The 19,715-nt window shown below is 43.9% G+C and overlaps 1 protein-coding gene across 18 annotated transcripts in view; it reads right to left on the bottom strand.

Annotated features, from left to right (window-relative positions):
• AGBL3 (AGBL carboxypeptidase 3) overlaps positions 1–5,343 on the bottom strand; it is a 117,269-nt gene extending 111,926 nt beyond the window's left edge. For 5 of the 18 annotated variants that reach the window (XR_015059003.1, XR_015059004.1, XR_015059005.1 and 2 more), the window contains exons 1-2: positions 5,138–5,343; positions 4,667–4,732 (exon numbers count right to left, since the gene is read on the bottom strand). Coding sequence is in view for 10 of the 18 variants with exons in the window: in XM_085884295.1 (XP_085740421.1) it covers positions 4,667–4,732; positions 5,138–5,180 (109 nt within the window). In the remaining 8 variants the exon portion in view is untranslated. Of the gene's footprint in view, positions 1–4,128; positions 4,390–4,666; positions 4,733–4,837; positions 5,105–5,137 lie in introns of those variants that run through there. The other 13 variants (XR_015059002.1, XR_015059006.1, XM_085884289.1 and 10 more) reach the window with 8 other exon arrangements.
• Between the last annotated feature and the right edge of the window lie 14,372 nt (positions 5,344–19,715).

Below are 19,715 nucleotides of genomic sequence, written 5' to 3' on the forward strand. Positions count from 1 at the left end.
GGGAGGGGTGGGAGAGAGAGAGAAAGAGTGGGAGTGGGAGGGAGAGAAAGTGGGAGGGAGAGAGTGGGGAGGGGGAGAGAGAGTGGGAGGGGAGAGAGTGGGAGGGAGAGAGAGTGGGAGGGAGAGAGAGAGTGGAGGGAGAGAGAGAGTGGAGGGAGAGAGAGTGGAGGAGAGAAAGTGGAGGAGAGAGAGAGTGGAGGGGAGAGAGAGAGTGGGAGGGAGAGAGAGAGAGAGTGGGAGGGGAGAGAGAGAGTGGGGGGAGAGAGAGAGAGTGGGGGTGGGAGAGAGAGTGGGGGGGAGAGAGTGGGGGGTGAGAGAGAGAAAGAGTGGGGGGGGGAGAGAAAGAGTGGGGGGGAGAGAAAGAGTGGGGGGGAGAGAAAGAGTGTGGGGGGGGGAGAGAGAGGAGAGAGAGAGAGGAGAGAGAGAGATTGTGGCTGAGGAAGGAAGTTGGGTGGCTGAAACCTTTGGACATGTGAAGACGCTCGAAGGTGAGCTCTCCATGACAGGAGTGGGTGATGTCGCAGACTTTAATCAAACTGAACTCTTATCTATTTTCATGTGCATTAGTTTAGGGTCATCTTATCCATACTCCTACATTTTTAATGCCCTTGATTTGCTGAGTTTGCCTTTCTGTGAAAGGGTTGTGAAAGTATTCGGTGAAATGCATTGCTTGGAATGGAAGAAAAAGAAGGCTCAGACTCGCGAAAATTAGCAACAGGGGGTTTTGACCACCAACTGACATTTCCATCGAGTAAATTATAAATGGATTCTGCCATTTCCCTTTTGTTGAAACGATGTACAAACTGGTAGCTATTATGAGTTTTGCTATTTTATTCAGGAAGTAATGTCGTAGTTTCGCTTCAATTAAACTGCAAGAACCAGTAAAAATTTGAAAATTTCGTGTTTTACAGGAAAGTCAAGCCAGAATCTCAAAGTCAGGGTCTGTAGACGATGGTTGACTTGTACAACAAGCTGATACAGGAAAACAGTGCAGCCAATCAGCTTACATCCATATATCAAGTGGCCATTATAGTTTTTATTTTGGACAGTGTTAATCTTTGTTATTCATGAAAGCTTAAATACAGAACACGTCAGAAATAACTTTTCACTCAACATTTCCTGAAAATCAGCCTGTGCCCCAAAGGTACTTCATAAACACTCTCAAAAATGCCACATCAATTCTCATGGTGCTCTGCCCCTCAAGCAGATTCAGTGATGCCGCAGGTGTCTTGTGACAATGATTACACTGGGTGGTTTGCCTTTGTCTTCTCAGTGAGTCAGGGCAGTGATGTCCAATTTGACCAGGGTGCTAGCAATAACTCGCTGACTCTTTGAGAAAGACACCGTGGGATGTTTTACACCCACCAGGTCATGCTAGCAGATATGTCCCCAGACTCACTTCCATACAAGTCATGACACCCTACATGAGTAGTACCAATGTGACAGTTTATTGACGGGTCAAGAATGGAACCCAAACTAGACAGCTCAGAGGGAAGTGTACTGTACTACTTCTGCACCATCGTGTCAGGTATCGTTTAACATGCTCAATATTTCCCACTTTAAGGACCGAGCATCATTACCCAAAGTATGAGGGGATTAGCAGACAGTTCAGAGTGCCGAACGCAGTGTCCCGCCAGTCTCATCCAACTCTCACGGACTTTGACAGATACTCTTGGCAGGCCCACACAGGGCACTGCAAGAAGAGGTACAAGTCGGGCCACCTACATCAGTGCACTGCGGAGCGACACAGGCCTTGACAGCATTAACGAACTGAGGACTGTCATGCTGGATAGGTTGGTCTGGAAGTGCGATATTCATGGAACCCGAGATGGCATAGGATCAGGCCAATATACGCCCTCACATTAGTAGTCGTAGTAGTCATTACCCAGCACACATGAAGCAAAAAGTGGGGTTAAGTAATTGCTTCACTCTGTATGTCTGTGTGTCTGTCTACGAACATCAGTTTCTGATCAAGGAACAACTTAATTTCAATAGAATGCTGTATTTTGAACACGAATCGGAACATAAATCAGAAAACAAACGTGTAGTTTAGCAGTACCTTAGTTCTGAATTCTTCTCGATCACACATGCGCAGAGAGGAGTGAGATCATTTTTATCTTGCCAAAACGAAGTTTTTGCAAGATATGTTACTCAGCTTGAATGTTTTTTTTTTGTTTGTTTGTTTGTCTGTAATCACGTATAAAAAATTCTGCAGAGCACAGTTATCATCGGAAATTTTTGTAACTTCGCATATCAGAGGCCTATAGAGGTCCCTTTCACTGCACAAAATTTTGAAGGTCAAGGTCAAAGGTCAAGGTCACTTTGGCGCAAATCAGGGGAGTCGACGAAACCCTTATTTTTTCAGTAATTTTGATCGGATCGTCTTCAAACTTCATGGGAATATAGTTCATGGTCTGGCGCTCAGCTGATTAATTTTTGGTGGCGATTGGCCTTGACATTCATGGTTAGCACCAAAGGTCAAACATATTTGACCCCAAGGTCAAATTTTCAAGTTTTAGGAACCATATCGTGTAGTACCTCAAATTGAACACCTCGATGAGTGCTTTCTAGATATGTCAAGCTTGAGACATTATGACGTCATTTGGTGACGTTATGAGGCAAACGCATATTTTTCATGGTTACACTGTAGAACGATTCTCATCGGAATCTCTCGTCGGCAGATATTCCTCAAGGAGTCGCTCCTGGTGGATAGCAGCTCTGTTCACCTCAGTGTGACCTTAAAGAAGTCACACGTGGTCACCTTTTGGCAAGATACGGGTCACCCTGTGGGTGACATTGGTTTATTTTTATTTTTACTCGGTCTGCCATCTGGCAGTCAAACAAAATTGATATCTCAAAAATCTCAAAAAGTTGTGGACAGATACAGATGAAATTTTGTGGACAAGTTTGGTGTGTGACAAGCATTAACCGATTCGATTTTGGTGAAGATCCAGATCCGGATAGACCACTACATTTTAAAGTGACTCTTCACCATTGAGAGATAGGGCCAGAACCGATATATAGCACGATGTCTCAAAAACTTGCGGACTAATTCGGATGAAACTTGGTGGACAGGTTGGCTGTGTCGCAAAGACAAATTGATTCGATTTTGGTGAAGATCCGAATCCGGATCTGGATACGAGAATTATTTAACTTTTAAAGTGATTCTTCATCAATGAGAGATCGGGCCAAAAACGATATCTAGAATGATATTTCAAAAACGTATTGGGCCCGATATGTTCTCGTGGATCAGGCATTGTGTGGCGGAAGTATGCGCTCTACCAAGTGCGCTTCTAGTTTTCCTTTGAAGTTCACGCCATTTTACATTGTGACCGTTGTGTTCCACACCACGTATACATGGCGTTCAGGTGGGGCCTACCATACCATTGTCCCATTGCCTTGAATCAGGTGATTTCCTGGCACTGCCCTTCACTCTTCTTTCTCTCCCAAATTCCTCATCCCTTTTAAGTTTTGTTTTATTCGAGCTAGATATTAAATTTTAATTCCACCTAATCCAGAGGGACATACCATCTCCAACATAGCTATCTCTGCCTCATGCAGTGACTGTTCAATGAAGCCACAGCCAAGTGCTGCCTCCGCATGATAAATGAATCGATTCACTTTTATATCATCTTTGAACTTTATTTTTCGTTTTCATTAAGTGGACCGAAGATGTCCTGGAGGATACGCACGCTCGCCTCAAAACTGTCCTGCCCGAGTTTGTATCCCGACCCAGCTTTAACCGGACATCCCAGTTTTTCACAGGCCGGATGATTGTGTGCCGTCCCTCGGACGGTCGTTAAACGGACGTCCCAGTGTCCTTTACGAAGAGTAGGTGAGCTATCACCAGCACCTTGGCAAAATTCCAAATTCCTGCCCCCAACTACTTCATTGAACGTCAAGCCTGGCCAGCCGGTCCGTGAAAGACTTGGGATAACAAGAAGGTGGGAATGATTGTGGTCTTTAACGAAAGAACATTAGGTTGGCCGAAGCTCCTGCCTTTGCACATAATGGTTGTGCAAACGTCGTCCACCTCGTCCTGGGTTCGTCAAACGATATCGATGTGATTATTATAAAACAAGGGACCATCGATATCGGTTACAGGTCTCAGGGGGGCAGCACCCTTACCTCTGAGCTGCGTCGTCTGGGTTCAATTCCCGACCCAATGAAAACAGTCGGATTGTGATTCGCAGGCAAGGCGTTGGTTGCATCACAATGTCTCTTCGATAAATGTTAAGCTGGGTGTCCCATCCGCCGGCATCATCTGATGGACGTTGAAGACTTCGATGAAGAGTAGGGAGAGTTATCGCCGGCATCATCGACGAACTACAAAATACTGCCACCTTCATTCGGTCGTCATGACTGGCCAACCGGTTCGTGAAAACCCTTCCCCGCGGCCGACCTCTTTTACCAGGTGGGAATTATTGGGCCGTCAAAGTTTTCGTATTTATTACGGCTGCACGCAGGTAAGAAGACGGTTCCAAGCCCGTTCGTATGCAGCACATGGCTGCGGGGTAGCATCATTGACCGAGGGTGTGCCAGCCCGGCCAGGTCCAAGGAAGTGCATATAAAAATCCACAAGTTTTCGTAAGTAATAAATAGACGGCGCCTTAAAAGTATTACAAAGCCGCGTACAGTACGTCGTGATCACAGTTAATCGACTTACCGGCATAATATCCATAATGCTGGAGGTGTTTGCGAATGAAGTCTTCGTAAGGGTCGCACGGTCGTTCTGAGGGACGACACAAGTGCATCGAATCAATTTACCTCAGAGATTTTAAGAGTTCCACAATGGTTCGTCGACGGTTGGTATCCATGGCAACGAAGAAGTCTTTACCTCAGCAGCACCAGTCGATTTTTTTTTTTAATACGGCAATCTGACTGAACACTGAGGAGAGTCCACGAACTTTTTTCTTTCTTTGTGATGTAAAACTATTTTAAAAAGGGGAACGAAACGGCTGTGGCGCCATTTTCACATTTCCTTCAACACGTTTTCATGTGAGGCGGTACGTCTTAAAAACAAATAACCCGACTCTCGGTGTTTTAGAACCCACGAACACGTGACGTGAGCCGCTAAACACACCGAGCAACCATTGCCTCGATTATTTTTCTGTAACCAAGATTTTTCGCGCCAAACCTTCTGAGGGTCCGTCGACGTCGCGCCATCGCGCCCCTCTCATTGTGACGTCTCACACGCGCAGCTCCTCGCACCTGCTTTTCGGAAACCTATCAACTTATCACTACCGTACTTCGCTGACAAGCACTCAATGCTCACAACACTTCACGGACTCAGTTAGTTAACAGCCGCATCAACGCCACGACGTGTGGTGACGTTTAAACCCGTTCACTAGCAACGGAGAGCGTTGTTATTGTTGTTAATGTTGTTGTTAAAGACGTTTTCTCACTAAAGTACAAAAAAATCTTGAACAATTCCACGATCAGAGGGAACATTGCACGTCTGGATTCGAGCAGGCTTCGCTGCGCCAGCCATTTAGTTCGCCAATAGTCCGGTATTGAGAGGGTTACCTGCAATAAGTGATGTCAAAAAGCCATCCTCAGCAGCTCCAGGTGTTCCAGGGATACCTGCGAGTGTGTTCCATTAGCAAGCAGCTTGTAGAGCGCTCGCCAAGTGGCTTAAGCACTCAAGCAAACGCTTCCAACGAACCGGTTCATAAGGAACGGCTTGCTTGGCAAGCGATAGCAAGCTTATCGGTGATTAACACGAAGTGGCGGGAAAAGTCATGATTTTGGGTTGGGTTGGCCCTTTTGTTTGTTGGCGTCAATGGGTTGGCCCTTTTGAACTTGTCAAACCTCAACTTCGTCCGCTTATTGCTGAGTCTCTACGTGCAAACATGTTGCCAGCTAACGATGCAGGATTACCTTCAGCAAGCAGGAGTTGTACTTCCCTTCCCAGTATCAGTGACATTGAGGATACTCTGTGGTTGTGTACTTGGAGGCACTGAAGTGTTGCGGTGTTTGCAGGAGAGCTGCACTTCAACCTGCCAGCCTTCGGTCAGGTCAGCATGGACGTCATTCTTTAGCATCTAGTTGAGATGCTGCACACCTCCATTAGCCTAAGGATGGTTATCCAGCTGTGTGTTTGATGGCTCTCTCTTGCAGGATAACTTGTAAAGCCAGAGGAAATGAATTGGGACCTGTTGTCCGTGGTGATGATATCCGGGAGACCCCACTGCCCCCGGGCAAATAACGAATCGAACCTCACCCATCACCGGTGTCTCACATTTCCTGCTGTTAAACTGTACCTGCCAATCTTTTTCCCATTCTATGAGAGTATTTGGACCCTCCTGGATCCGATCACCGCCTTCTCTGCCATCTACTTTACCTGCAAACTTATGGTGTTGCCATCTGAAAATTTGGAAAGCCGACTCTTCACCGCACCGTCCAAATCAATGATGTAGATTGTTAATAATAATGGACCTAGAACTGATCTTTCAGGCACAACACTACTGTTGCGGTTCTGTAAAACTGGCACTCCTCCGAGGCGATGGCACCCAACATATAGCAATCCTAAGATAGTTATCTCATTAGTATTTGTTTAGTTAGCCCTTTCCTTATGTGTAGTGGGTAAATGGGGAAAGATGCGTTGCATAGGGCTTTTAGTTAAGTCTTCGATGCTGTATTCTTTCATGTATTTTGGTTCGCGGGCGCCAGCAGTGACCACTATTTTCGTTGTGTCTGTGTGTCTGTCTGTCTGTCTGTTTGTGACTCTCTCCAGAGCATAGCTCCGTGACGTTTGATGCGATCTTGATGAAACTTGGACACAACCTAGATATCATGGTTGGATTGTGTTTTTTGTATGAGGGGTGTTCCCTGCCCCCTTGTGGGCGGAGCCACGCCCACTTGAACTTTTTATTTTATTTTTTCTCGCAATTTAATTTCCTAGTAGCTGTGCGTAATGTCCATAAGTACAATATATAAAAAATCCGATTTGATTTGGTCAATTTTGACAGAAGTGATAGGTTTTTATGGTAGGGCTTCCTCAAATGTTTGCACTAACTCAATTGTACCTATTGTGGCATTGTTCAATAATGCCAGCGAACCATCGTCGCCTCCCGGCTTGTCATCTCTTTATCTCATACACAAACCACGCACGTTGATTTGTAACGATGCTAGAAGCATTGAGAGGACACAGCGGAAGCTCATTTGCATACGCACGCCATTTTCCTTTCAAACGGTGCGCCGTAATCCAACTGACGCCTCACCTCAGACCCTTACCACGCTCACCACAACGCTACAACGCTGACCTTAACCACTCCAAATGCCTTCAAAGAAATCCACATAACGACCTACGTCTAATGCCTTCACTACAACTACAACAAACTGCTCCCAACCTCTTCGCCACAAACACCACAATGCTTCCCTCACCTCCCTATAACAGCTGCAACTGCCATCAACTCCCCTGGACACTCACCACTGTTTCTGAGGGTGCCAAAGGAACGAGGACATTATAGTACAGGGAAGAAACCATGAAATGACATTTTAAAATATTTTCTTGGTACAAGATGACGTCCACCATAGTTTGCTAGGGCACGGGGTCCTGCGTTTGACCAATGTGGATTCTGGCAGAGATTTTTCAAAAAAAGTGCATGGGTTAACCCTTATCCTCAAAATGCGTGATTTCAAACAATAACGAAATTATACATGCATTCTTCAAAGTATTCCCGATCTTTTCACTATTTTATTAGTTACACTGGCAAATGACACCTTGTTTGAAGCTTATGACGTTGGCTTTACCATAGATCGAAAATATTTTGGACACTTGCTAAGTTCGAGTTAGCCAGGGGTCAAAGGTCATGTGACCCCCAGATTATATAATTTTTGGGTATTTTTAGACTAAACACCCATAATGGTTTTTTTTTGGGGGGTGCAGTTAAAAAAAAAAATAGTCATTTTATTCCGAACAGGTTTAAAGTTATCATTGGGTCAAAACCGTCAAGGAAATCATGAAAATTGTGAAAATGTGTTTTAATCTCTATTCAAATATTCAACACTTAACACACAATATTCACAACATCTTTCTTCACAACCATATGAAATTGTGAAAGAGAACTCTAAAAAGATGCAATTGGGGTACAGATGCAGATGAAACTCGAAGGGCACTCGGTGGAGCGCATACCTCCGCCACACAATGCCTGATCCACGAGAACATATCGGGCCCAATACGTTTTTGAAATATCATTCTAGATATCGTTTTTGGCCCCATCTCTCATTGATGAAGAATCACTTAAAAAAAATTAAATAATTCTCGTATCCAGGTCCAGATTTGGATCTTCACCAAAATCGAATCAATTCTTCCTTGTTACACACCCAACCTGTCCACAAAAATTTCATCTGGATCCGTCCACAAATTATTGAGATATCCTGCACACAGACAGACAAACAGACAGACAGAGAGGGGTGAAAACATAACCTCCTTCACCTTCGGTGGTGAAGGTAAAAAGGGTCTGGGGCATTTTCACAGGATTACTATACCTTGTAATGTATATCAATAGTTTTTAGGATTTTACAAATACACCATAGCTTTTAATCAACATCAACATCAAGTACTCCATTGTTGCAGGAGCCCTGGCAACCACAACCTTTTGTGCACATTTTCTGTCCTGCTTTAATACAGCCACATCTCTTGCCACAAACAGACTTACATGAGCAGCTCACTAGCCTTTACATGCTTTTGGAATGGGGACTAGAGTCATCAGCTCTGATTTCAATGTTCCATTCTTGAGGAGCCATCCACAGTTAGCTGGACTGGGCAAATCTGGCACTGGGGTCAATGCTTCCTTCCACACCAACCATTGTTAATTGGCATATGCGATGTGTTTATCCAAAGAATCTTTTGCAAATTTATCCAAAGCAAATAACACACGTCCTTGCTCACTCCGCACGTCCTCTTTGATGGGAGAAAGGCATCAAGGGTCTTCTTTCCCTGGACAAAATGTTTTTGACGTATCTCACTGATGGTGTCGGAGTCCTTCAAGTACAATCTAAAGGCAAACTTTTCAGACCCTGCTATCACATCTGGGGTTAACTCTTTACACCCCAGCATATTCAATGTCTCTGGTTTCTGTATAAATACTTCCCAGGCTGTTTTCTTCCCCTTTCCTGCAAATTGGCTGACTGAATCACAACCTGTCATAGGATTGAATGCTATGATATTTTTTTACAATTTCATTAGGAGGGCTGATTGCATGCACTGGTAGGTACTCTCTTATACTGGCTGTTCCTGTGCGCATCCAAATTTGTGGTGACAACTCGCTCCGAAAACCAAGCGCTAAACCCAGCATGTCAGTGTCTCTGCATTGGATGACAACCCATTCATACCCATTCCTGCAGGCATCATCTGCATGGAGAATCAGCTGGATATCCACTTCTTCATGTGTGGGTTTCAGGTTTTCAATGTTTCTTTCATTAGATAACCAGACATCTAAAACGTTTTCAAAACCTCCACCAAGTACTAGCTCATGTTCCTAGGCCAGCTCCTCAGCTTTCTCTATTAATGCTGCTGATAGAATTGCACCGAGGTCATGACTTCCAGTTTAAGGGTAGTTTTACATTTTTGGAGATAATGACTCGTCTGATGTGTCCAATATTCCCTGCATGTTGTGCACGCGTGCCCGATTTTATGGAAGCTTCATGGTTGCAATCAAACAGTACATCGATCCTTGAGTACACTGGACCTAAACGATTGAAGATATTTCTGCAGAACACACCACTCAGGTCACCAAATGTCTTGGCTTTCTCTGGTTTCCCAATAGCCTGTATACATGAGTGCTGGTCCATCGATAAGTAAGCATGGTTTGGCTTCACTCTTAGGTAGCTTTGCTGGAATGTGTATGTTCTTTGCAGTAATTCCACCAACTGCGATTTATCTGTTGTATGTAATTTATAGTTGGTTGCAGCTAGAGCCCATGGCACTGTTGATAATTCATGCTGTGAGATGCTCACTAAGTTAACCACTCTGCCACTTTGAGGGGCCACAAACAATCTTTGAAAAAGATCTCTGTCTGCTTTGACTTCTTTCTGTTTTCCATTTGTTGTTGGAACTTCGACGTTGTACAAAGTACTGATTGCCACCGTTTTATTATGGGGGTATTGAAGCATCAAAGTCCTTTGACTTTTGAACAAATCTCATGGTTACAAAGGATTCCAGCAGCGACATACCAATTTCTGATGCTGTCAATACTTCCTAGGTGAGCTCTTCTGGAACGACATCATTTGTGGTTAGGCATACGAGGTCTTTATGATCTCTGTTGGAAGTGCAGACTTTGAACGGCTTGAATTCCACAATCAGCCTCTGCACGTCCTCTTCATCTTTCCTTAATCTGCTTGGTCCTGACTCGAAGTGGCACCATTCAACATCTACTACATCAACATACAATTTGAACATTTTGAAGGTTGCTTCTGCTAATCTTGCCTTTTCATTACGTCAGGTACCACTCATCCCTTGCACCATTCCATCTTGTGATGATTCCACCACTCACTTTTGACACTTTGTTAATGTGCTCTTGGGCCTGATCAGTGGATGCTTGATAGAATTTCTTATTCATCCATTTCCCAGAAAATTTCCCGGAACAAGTAAATGATGAATGTGTGGGGCTGATGTTGGGAGCTGGTGCATATCAGCTAAGTAAACTGGCCCCCACCTGAAACAATTTATGTGATTATACACAGCAAATCAAGGAAGCGTCTTTGCAAATAACACCAAATCAAGTTCCCATTGCCCTTCTCTCTCAGTGTCAATGAAATTCAAGAGGATTGCGACCATCTCCATATCGTTCATCCAGTACTTAAAAGTTGGCCGATCAGCATGATCTTCCTCAAATTCCTTCAGCAAAACTATGACTTCTCTGTTCAAACTAATAAGTCTTTTGTAAGCTGCCTCTGCTCTGTCCATGTTACGATCATTGAAAGTGGTCACAATCTCATCAGCACACAATTTGATGTCCTCACTAATGACTTTGTTATTGTCTTCTGCCCATGAGAGAAACTGATCCCAGAGAATTCACCAAAGTGCCCCCACTGCTAACTTGTGACCACGTGCAGCCTTGTTGTAGGCTTTCCTATCCATCATGTGCCCTGCTGTGTTCTCTCCAAAGACACCACTTTCGACCCATACATCCTTCAACCTAGATTCTTCAAGGTGTTGGCCTATTGCTTTCATGAAGTTCATTATTATGTGAAAACCACAAAGTCTGACTATGGTGTTACTGAATTCCTCCTGCATCAGCCACAAATTCTCTTTTGCCTTACAGTTGAGGTCCTGGTCAAATGTGATAAGTGTGTTGTTGTCCGAAGGATTCAGAAATGTATTTGCACCTTGATAAAACTGTGTAGACTGTGTCCATGTCATCTGCTGGTGCATGCATGATTGTCATATACCCAATGCGAACAACCTTTGAATCCACATCTGAGACTATCTGATTGAATCTTGTCCATGCAGGAACAACTTGGTCACTTTCTACAAACCCAGCCAATCTAGTCTGGATCCACGACAAATCCCGACACTGATTGTATTGCAGTCAAAAATTGTCAGACAGACACCAAATTGCATATTTTAGTGTGATATCAATGTAGAGATTCTGCATTTCATCATGTGAACTGAACCTCCACTTAAGATATTAAATGAAACAAATCTCTTCACAAACGCTCTCCCTTAAGACCCTTTTTAATCCAAAGGACCACCCCTCCCCTCCCCCCCCCATTACATCTTTCAGGGTCTCCTCCATTACTTTTCGATGGCAGTCAAGGAAAATGTCATAGATACTGCGTATTAAGTATTCAACAATTGAGTGGAGATATTAACAGGACATTTTCACGATTTTCCTGATTTTGTTGTGAAAATGGGGACATTTATGATCTATGGTAACTTTACACCTGTTCAGAATAAAACGACCATTTCTTTTTTTTTTAACTGACCAGAGATGTGTAGTTGGGAGACAGTTTATGTTTTGGGGCATTTCTGTTGTGTAAATATATTTTTATGAGTGTTTAGTCTAAAAATACCCTAAAGTTATATAATTTGGAGGTCACATGACCTTTGACCTCTGGCTAACTCTAATTTAGCAGGAGTCCCAAATATTTTCTAACTATAGTAAAGACAACCTCACAAGCTTCAAAATAAGGTATCATTTGCCAGTGTAACTAATAAAATAGTGAAAAGATAGGGAATATTTTGAAGAACTCATCTTTTATTTCATTATTGTTTGAAATCACGCATTTCGAGGAAAAGGGTTAATCCATGCCCTTTTTTGGAAAAATCTCAGCCGGCATCTACCTTGGTCAAATGCAGGACTCCGTGCCTGAACAAACTATGGTGGATGCCAGCTTGTAACAAGAAAATATTTTAAAAATCATTTTCCAGGCCTCTTTTTAGGTTTTGCCTCTGTACTATTAAGAGTCAGGGTTTTTCGGCATGCAACTTGAAGCGAAAGCGTGCGCTGGGGTTCCTTTGAGGACATGTGGGTAGCTCCAGGGTTTCCACAAATAACCACGCTCAAATGGAGTCTAGTTCACATTCAGGGCCAGAAAATGCTCCTGAGGACCCTCGACCAATGTTAATTACAGAGTTCCTTCATGTGGCCAGGCTCAAAGGCAACTGAGGCCATTTGTGATTCTGAAGCCTGGCAGGGCATGGCTATGGCGTGGGGTGACTGCTATGTGCCAATGGGGGAGCTCGGGGAATGCCCACAGTGTCATTTGATCCGATTTTTGGCTCCTCCATCACTCAGGCTCTATAAAAGGGAGCAATTCAACTCTCTCTCTCTCTCTCTCCTTCATCCAAGCTCAGTGAGGCAATTGTCCAGGCTCTTGCCTTCATCCAGGCTCCATCAGGTGGTCGTCCAAGATCTCTCTGCTGTCCAGTGCCTGAGCAGAATCTCTTCACGAGCCAGCGCAGCTGAGCGAAGAGTGCGGAGCAGCCAAGCGAGATGAGCGGGGTGGAGCGAGCTACTGCCAGGATGGGCCGGGATCATACCCCCCCCCCCACCCCCGGGTCATCGGTGCTCAGTTTCGACTGCATTCAGCAGCCAATATTCACACTTACAGATCTCTCACACATCTCCGTTAAGTCTTTCTCTCACGCATCTTTTTCTCCCATCTTTGTCTCATCCACTGATGATGCACAAGCTAAGAGAGCATTACTGATTCGAACCTCACATCTTCCTCTTACATCACGCCACATTACAAGCTGCACTGGATTTGCACCTCCCACACTGTACTGTACCCTCAATTTTCCTCCTTCCTCCTTCCCCTTCCTAAGTGATTGAGCTGCGCCGGTCCATCGGCAGTGCCAGGTACAACAAGGTCGCTACACCTCAACTGTCTCTCCTTTTTCTGGGCTACCTCTAATTTCCGTGTGTGTGTGTGTGTGTGTGTGTGTGAGTCATGGTGCCAGTTATGTGTAACATAAGTTAAGATTGTATCAGTTTATCAGGGTAACTCTGCATTGTCTTCTTGTGTAAATATTTTCATTTATTTTGGCGCACTCAGAAATTCGTTGTTTTCCTTGCTGTACATAATTGTTGCGCCACGTGATTTTCCTCGCCTTGTTATAATAAATTTGCTTTGTTATAAATATACTCAGCTTGTTTTCGTCTTTTCCTCCATTGGTCCAGCATGGTCCACACATTAGCCTAGCTGGGAAGTTATACCCCAATAATCTGCTTATTAGCCGGTGCATACTTGGCAGCTACGCTCGACGGCACCTGATACGGTAAATTTAACACAAGTACGCATTGAGGGTGCGATTCTCTGATGAGGTGACTGCATGTTTGCAGTTAAATGGTAGTCATACGGAGGACACTGGGTCACGTGGTTAAATTATTGGCGTTCGCGGCCGATTAGTAACCCACCGCGACACAAACTTATTCGTGTGCGACAGTCACGATTCCCGGTGAATCCCCACCCTGGTAGTACCACCGTGACCCCGGGTCCGCAACACAACTTTCTTCCTCACAGTCAGACATCCTTCCATTCACAGCCAATCTTTGCTTATCACTAAGCCAGTTTCCAATCTGGTTAGCTACTGAATGGGACAATAAGGTGAAACAATCATGGACTTTTGGTTAAAAGCATGAAACTTGATTCAATCAACTGATCAGATTTAAATTTCCATGAAAATGGCCACCATATTCAAGATGGCTGCCAATATTTTGGACAAATCTCCTCAGCCACCATGATATGGAGATAAACTGAAGATTTAATGTACTAAATTTTGTTTTGTTATACTTGTTACTCTATTTTTCAACATTTGGTTGAAGACAGATAGTATTTATTTCAAAATGGCCAATATTTTGAATATTGTGCCCAAGTAAGTACCAAAATTTGCATTACTGATCACATGTTTTGTCTTTTTCAGGTTGAGGATGAATATTAACAATGGCTGAAGTTAAATTTGGTGGTGGGTAGTGGTGATAGCGATGGCATATAATGAGATTTGCTGTTGGTGAGAGGCAGCATGACGTCACATTAACATGGCAGATATAGACTGGAAAATGTGCATACGTTGTCAGACAGTAACCCAAGAAACTCTCCAGTATCGAGAAAACTCCAGACGAAGAGATTTTAGTCCTGGATAGGACAGTTTGGCCAAGAACAATTTGTGAATTAAAATACCTGCCAATGAACATTGATGTTGCCTTTCTTGAGATGGGGGATTAGCTGAAACATTTAAGATAAGATAAATGAAATGGCACAAGTCCATGCTGAGACAAACTTAACAATGCAAAATTATAGAAAGCAGAGAAATGAACAGCCGTTCACAAGTACCACATGCATGAGAATCCCAATGCTACATGCCGCTATCAGTTGCCGGATTGGTTTCATTGCTTGTTGACAAGTCATCCATGACAGAGTAGACAGAAACATGCACCACCAAGACTCCCAAGCATGCATGATGAGCAATGCCAACAGCAGTCATCATATAAATATGAAGGCCCAATCACGTCTCTCACCTATAATTGGAAGGAACAATCAATCAGCTCTCACCTAATCAATTATCCCCAGTTGTGGCTTGGACTTTATTATTAACAACCTGCTGCTCTTGAAGCTGTGCAGACATTCACAAGTAGCACATGCATAAGAATCCCAATGCTACATTTCCCCAATCAGCTACTAGACCAGTTTCATCGCTTAGTGGCAAGTCGCTTTGACAATACAATTTAATAAACAGGAATAAATTCCTGTGTGGGGCTAGTGTGAAAAATCCTGACAACCTGAGACTCAAAATGAAGAACCTCATCGCAAATGTACTGGCACTACAAACCTCATCGCAAATCCATCTACAAGTACTGGCACTGCACATTCCAAAACCTTCTCGCAGCTATTGATACTCATACTCTCAACTAGCAGTACTCGACAATTATGTGACCTTGCCAGTATACATGTACATAGCAGAATGTGAAACTTAAGAAGCTACTGTACATATACTGTATTTAAGAGTCAAAATGGTGTATGTGAAACCAAAGAATGATATATTTGCAAGACACCACCTCGCCACTCAGAGGCAGGAATCTGGTGAGATGCTCGACCAGTACCTCAAAGCGCTAAAGCAACTCAGCATTGATTGCAACTTCCGTGATGTAACATTTGCACAATGCCATGGTGACTCAATCAGACACTCCTTGATCAATGCACTGCAATCCACTCATATTCACTTGCAACTTTTTGAGAAGAACACTCTAGATCTTCAGTCTGCCTTTGACTAGACCTGTTCTCTGGAAGTGGCTCAAAAGCAAGCAGAAAAAAACAAAAAGTAACCACAGTGCACCATCCACTACTACCGAAGAGACTTTGGATGCTTCTGCTGTAGCCTGTGCACCAGGCTTACCACCAACAACTGCCGCTCTGACTGCAAAATATTTCTTCTGTAGATACAATAAACATCCTCAGATCAAATTCCCTGCCAAAGATGCAACCTGCAATCTTTGCTTAAAGAAAGGTCACTTTGCAAAGGTCTGCAAATCATCCATCACCAAATCTACCTCTGCTGCAATGCCGTTATTTGCAGTCTCAGCAGCATCACGTGCATGCCACTCCAAGGCTCTTCTGAAAGCACAAGTCAACAGACTGACTATCAATGCACTTGTGGACACAGGTAGTTCAGAAAGTTTTGTGAGTTAACATTTTGTGAAGTCCCTCAATCTCAAACTGTCCATTTTCAAGCAAAGTCTCCATGGCCTCTACATCCCTGGCCACCAAGGCCCTTGGATACTGCTGTGTGGAATTCATCTACCGCAGCTGTATTAACTCCGATTTGAAAGTTATAGTCCAAGAGCATTAGGGTTTAACCTGGACATTTTTGGTAACAAGCTGATTTTTTTCAGGAAAGGTCCAGGAATGTGTGTGAAATAACATACTAAAAGTCCTCATGAATCCTCCTTGAGCGTTTTCCGCAATCCAAAATGGCGTCCAAAATGGCCGCCATTTCCTGTTTTTCTCATAACTTTGCAAGTAGGTTTACCTATAACACATTTTAAATGTCTACACATACGTTTTGAAGTCTAAGGAACTCAATACAATACATATCGGAAGATTTTGAAACACACAAAAACGAATAAAACCGCTTAAGCTCTTTCAGAAATCCAAAATGGCGTCTGAAATTGCTGCCGTTTCTGGTTTTACACCAAGGTACTTCAACACGCACTTTAAATGTCTTAATATATGTTTTGCGACTCAATGAAATGAATCATATACTTATTGGGAATTTTTCAAAAACACGCATTTACCAATAAAAACACTTGAGCTCATCCTGAAATTCAAAATGGCGCCCGAAATGCCCCTTTTCCTGTTGTTGTTTTCTCATAACTCTGCAACTAAGTAACCCAATAAAGCACACTAAAATGTCTTTATATATATTATGGGAGTCAAGGAATCTAGATAAATTCTTATTCGCAGATTTGAAACACGCATATCTATACCAATAAAACTACTTGAACTAGTCCCAAAATCCAAAATGGAGCCAAAGATGGTTGCAATTTCCTGTTTTTCTCATGACCCTGTGACTAAGTTACCTCAATATGCACTTTAAATCTCTAAATATATTATGTCTTGAGAAATAAGGAACTCATTCAGATACTTTGAAGTACAAAGGAAACAATAAAACCACTGAAGTTCTTTCTGAAATTCAAATGGTGCTCAAAATGTCCGCCACTTATCAACACACTGCTGTTTTAGCCTGTTTCAAGAGGCAAAGACATACAAAACAAGATCATGCTAGAGATTCAAACCTCAAAAGTTTCAGATGAATCTTTACCTTACGCATGCACACACCTAGTTGCATCAGTCATTGTCTTCATCGTCGGATGTTGTATCTTCAATGTTGATGTCCTCTGAAGTTGGGGTAATATCATTGTCGGCATCTATAAGAGTTGATGCTGTATTGTTGCAATTGAGACCACTGCATTTACTGCACATTGAGGTACAAAAGAGCCCAAGTTTCTTGCAGCTACATGTCATGCTTCTGCAACCATCTGGTTTACACCCACATGCCACCATGTTCAGCAAAGTGTCGGGTGCAACAGCAATGTCTGTTTCTACCGGGGTAAGAGTCCCGTCCTGAAATCGCCAGCCCCATTCTGTTGGAGATAAGGAGTTACCCATCCATTCCTGGACGGTAAGATAGGCGCGATATGAATGTTGCTTTGCTGCAGCACTAGTTTCAGCACTAGACTTTCTAGCTGAAAGGATGAACTCAGGGAACTGCGACCGATTGCCCGTTTGTATGCGATGTGACGGTAGTCATCAAGAGATTCAAAACTGCTGGCTCCATAAAGCTTAAGAATGAAGCCTTCCCCAGCTTTTTCCACCTCGTCATGGGTGCTTCCACTGTTTGTGAAGGTATCCAGCAAGTCGTAGTCCCGCTTCTTGTGCACCATGTTGAAAGCTTTACGCTTGCCCTGACGATAGATCGCAGAGACCGTGTCACATCCCGTCACAGCATGAAGAAACATCAAGTGATTTCTTGTGTCCCCTATGGCATGCTGAATCTCATGAATGTTGAAGACCGTGACAGGATTACTGCGGCATGCTCTTGGACTATTAGTCTTGTGGGACTTGTATGCTGACCTGATGTTGGGACACAACTTCTTGAGACAGCACGCTAGAGTGGAGATTGCTTTCGATGGTGATAAAACCCCCCTTAAAGTATTCAGCCTGGCAATTGCTCTGATACCTCCACTCTGGTACTGTCACTGTTCTCTAACCTCACCAATAGTTGCTGACCTATTGCTGTCAAGCCCAGGCCGTATACAGCTGTGAACATCAAGATTATGTAGGTCGAGATCCAGAGTCTGTTAGATGGTGTCATTGAGGACAGTTAAGGTTGGTGCAAAGGGCACTGCATGTAAAAGCATGCATGCAGGCCAGGCCTTATATAGATAGATTTGAGGACTATAAATGCTCCTGTTGGGTTTTATACCGAATCCAGTGGTGAAAACAGAAATGCTGTCAATTGGGTGTGTTTCACCATTCAGGTAAGCCCTATAGAGAGGGATAGAACAGTAAATGGGATTTGGGAGATGGGGTATCCTGTGATACGCTTGGGGAAAAGATGCGGGAAGTTAAGAAAATTTGCCCACGGTGATTTCAGTGCTAATTGGCTGATTAGCTGGAAACACGGAGACTGCAGGTCGGGGTCACATGAGGATATGGTATGTGTGCCATATCGTGCCGTGGTATGGTATGCGTGCCATGAGGATATGGTATGCATGTATGGGTAGTATGCATGCCAGACTGTCAGGCATGTAGGAGCAGTTGCCGTGCTTGGAAGCACGGTGTGATGTACACAGGGTGTGCTGAGAACATGGCTGGAGTGGGCATGACCACTGCGGGTGGGGGTTCGCGTAGCATAACGGACATTCCATGCACTCTGTGAGTAAGCAGCGCAGGGGGTTCACGGCATGTGTGGCTCGTCTAATGCAACATGCATTTGGAGCTTTCCCACACGTGTGCAGTGGTATGAAGGCTGGACCTGGGTCCGTGGGGGAACCATGTGGCCCAGAGGAGGCAATTAGAAACTGAAAGGCAAAATGACTGGAACTGACATGATTAAAGGTTTAGGGATTATTGACCTCTTAGAATTGAAGAATTGGACTTTAACTTCTCTTTGAATTGGAAGACCATGGAGTAGCATCTTCCTCACTCTTCCTCATTGTCCTGACAATTGAGGGATGAATGGAGTAATGCTTGTTGAGTGAGAAATGAGGTGTGAATGAGGTGCATGGTTAATTTATTTCGGGATTGATGATTGAGTGAATGGTACAAGGTGGGTGCTTGTGTGGAGCAGTGTATACCCCCTGTGGACAGAACCCTCTCCTACATTGGTGTTAGATTAGAGGAGGTTCATATGCTTTGGTATGGGAAGTCGTTCTGCAATTTATGCTATTGGTAGAAAGTCATTTAATTGCAAAGGTGCAAAAGTTGATGGGCTGGGAGTGTGGCTCATCGGAGGAAGGTATATTTTTGAGAGCATCCTGGGCACTGAGAGCTCACAGGCCATGAATAGGCCATGAGCCCAGAGGGATATGCCAAATTTGTGGGCCCAGGTACCCAGGAGAATGGGCCTGAAGTGCCAGTTCCCAGTGAGGGCACCCGGGAGTAGGCGGGGAGAAGCTGGAGAGAGCCCTCCCCATAATTCAGAATGGCGAGTCAATAAGCAATGCTATGAGATGTCAGGCTTAGCATCCTGGGGGTGTCATGAG

Source organism: Eptatretus burgeri, chromosome 6 (genome assembly GCF_056783735.1).
Source record: "Eptatretus burgeri isolate ZD-2024b chromosome 6, Ebu_testis_v1, whole genome shotgun sequence".
NCBI classification, from domain to species: Eukaryota; Metazoa; Chordata; class Myxini; order Myxiniformes; family Myxinidae; genus Eptatretus; species Eptatretus burgeri.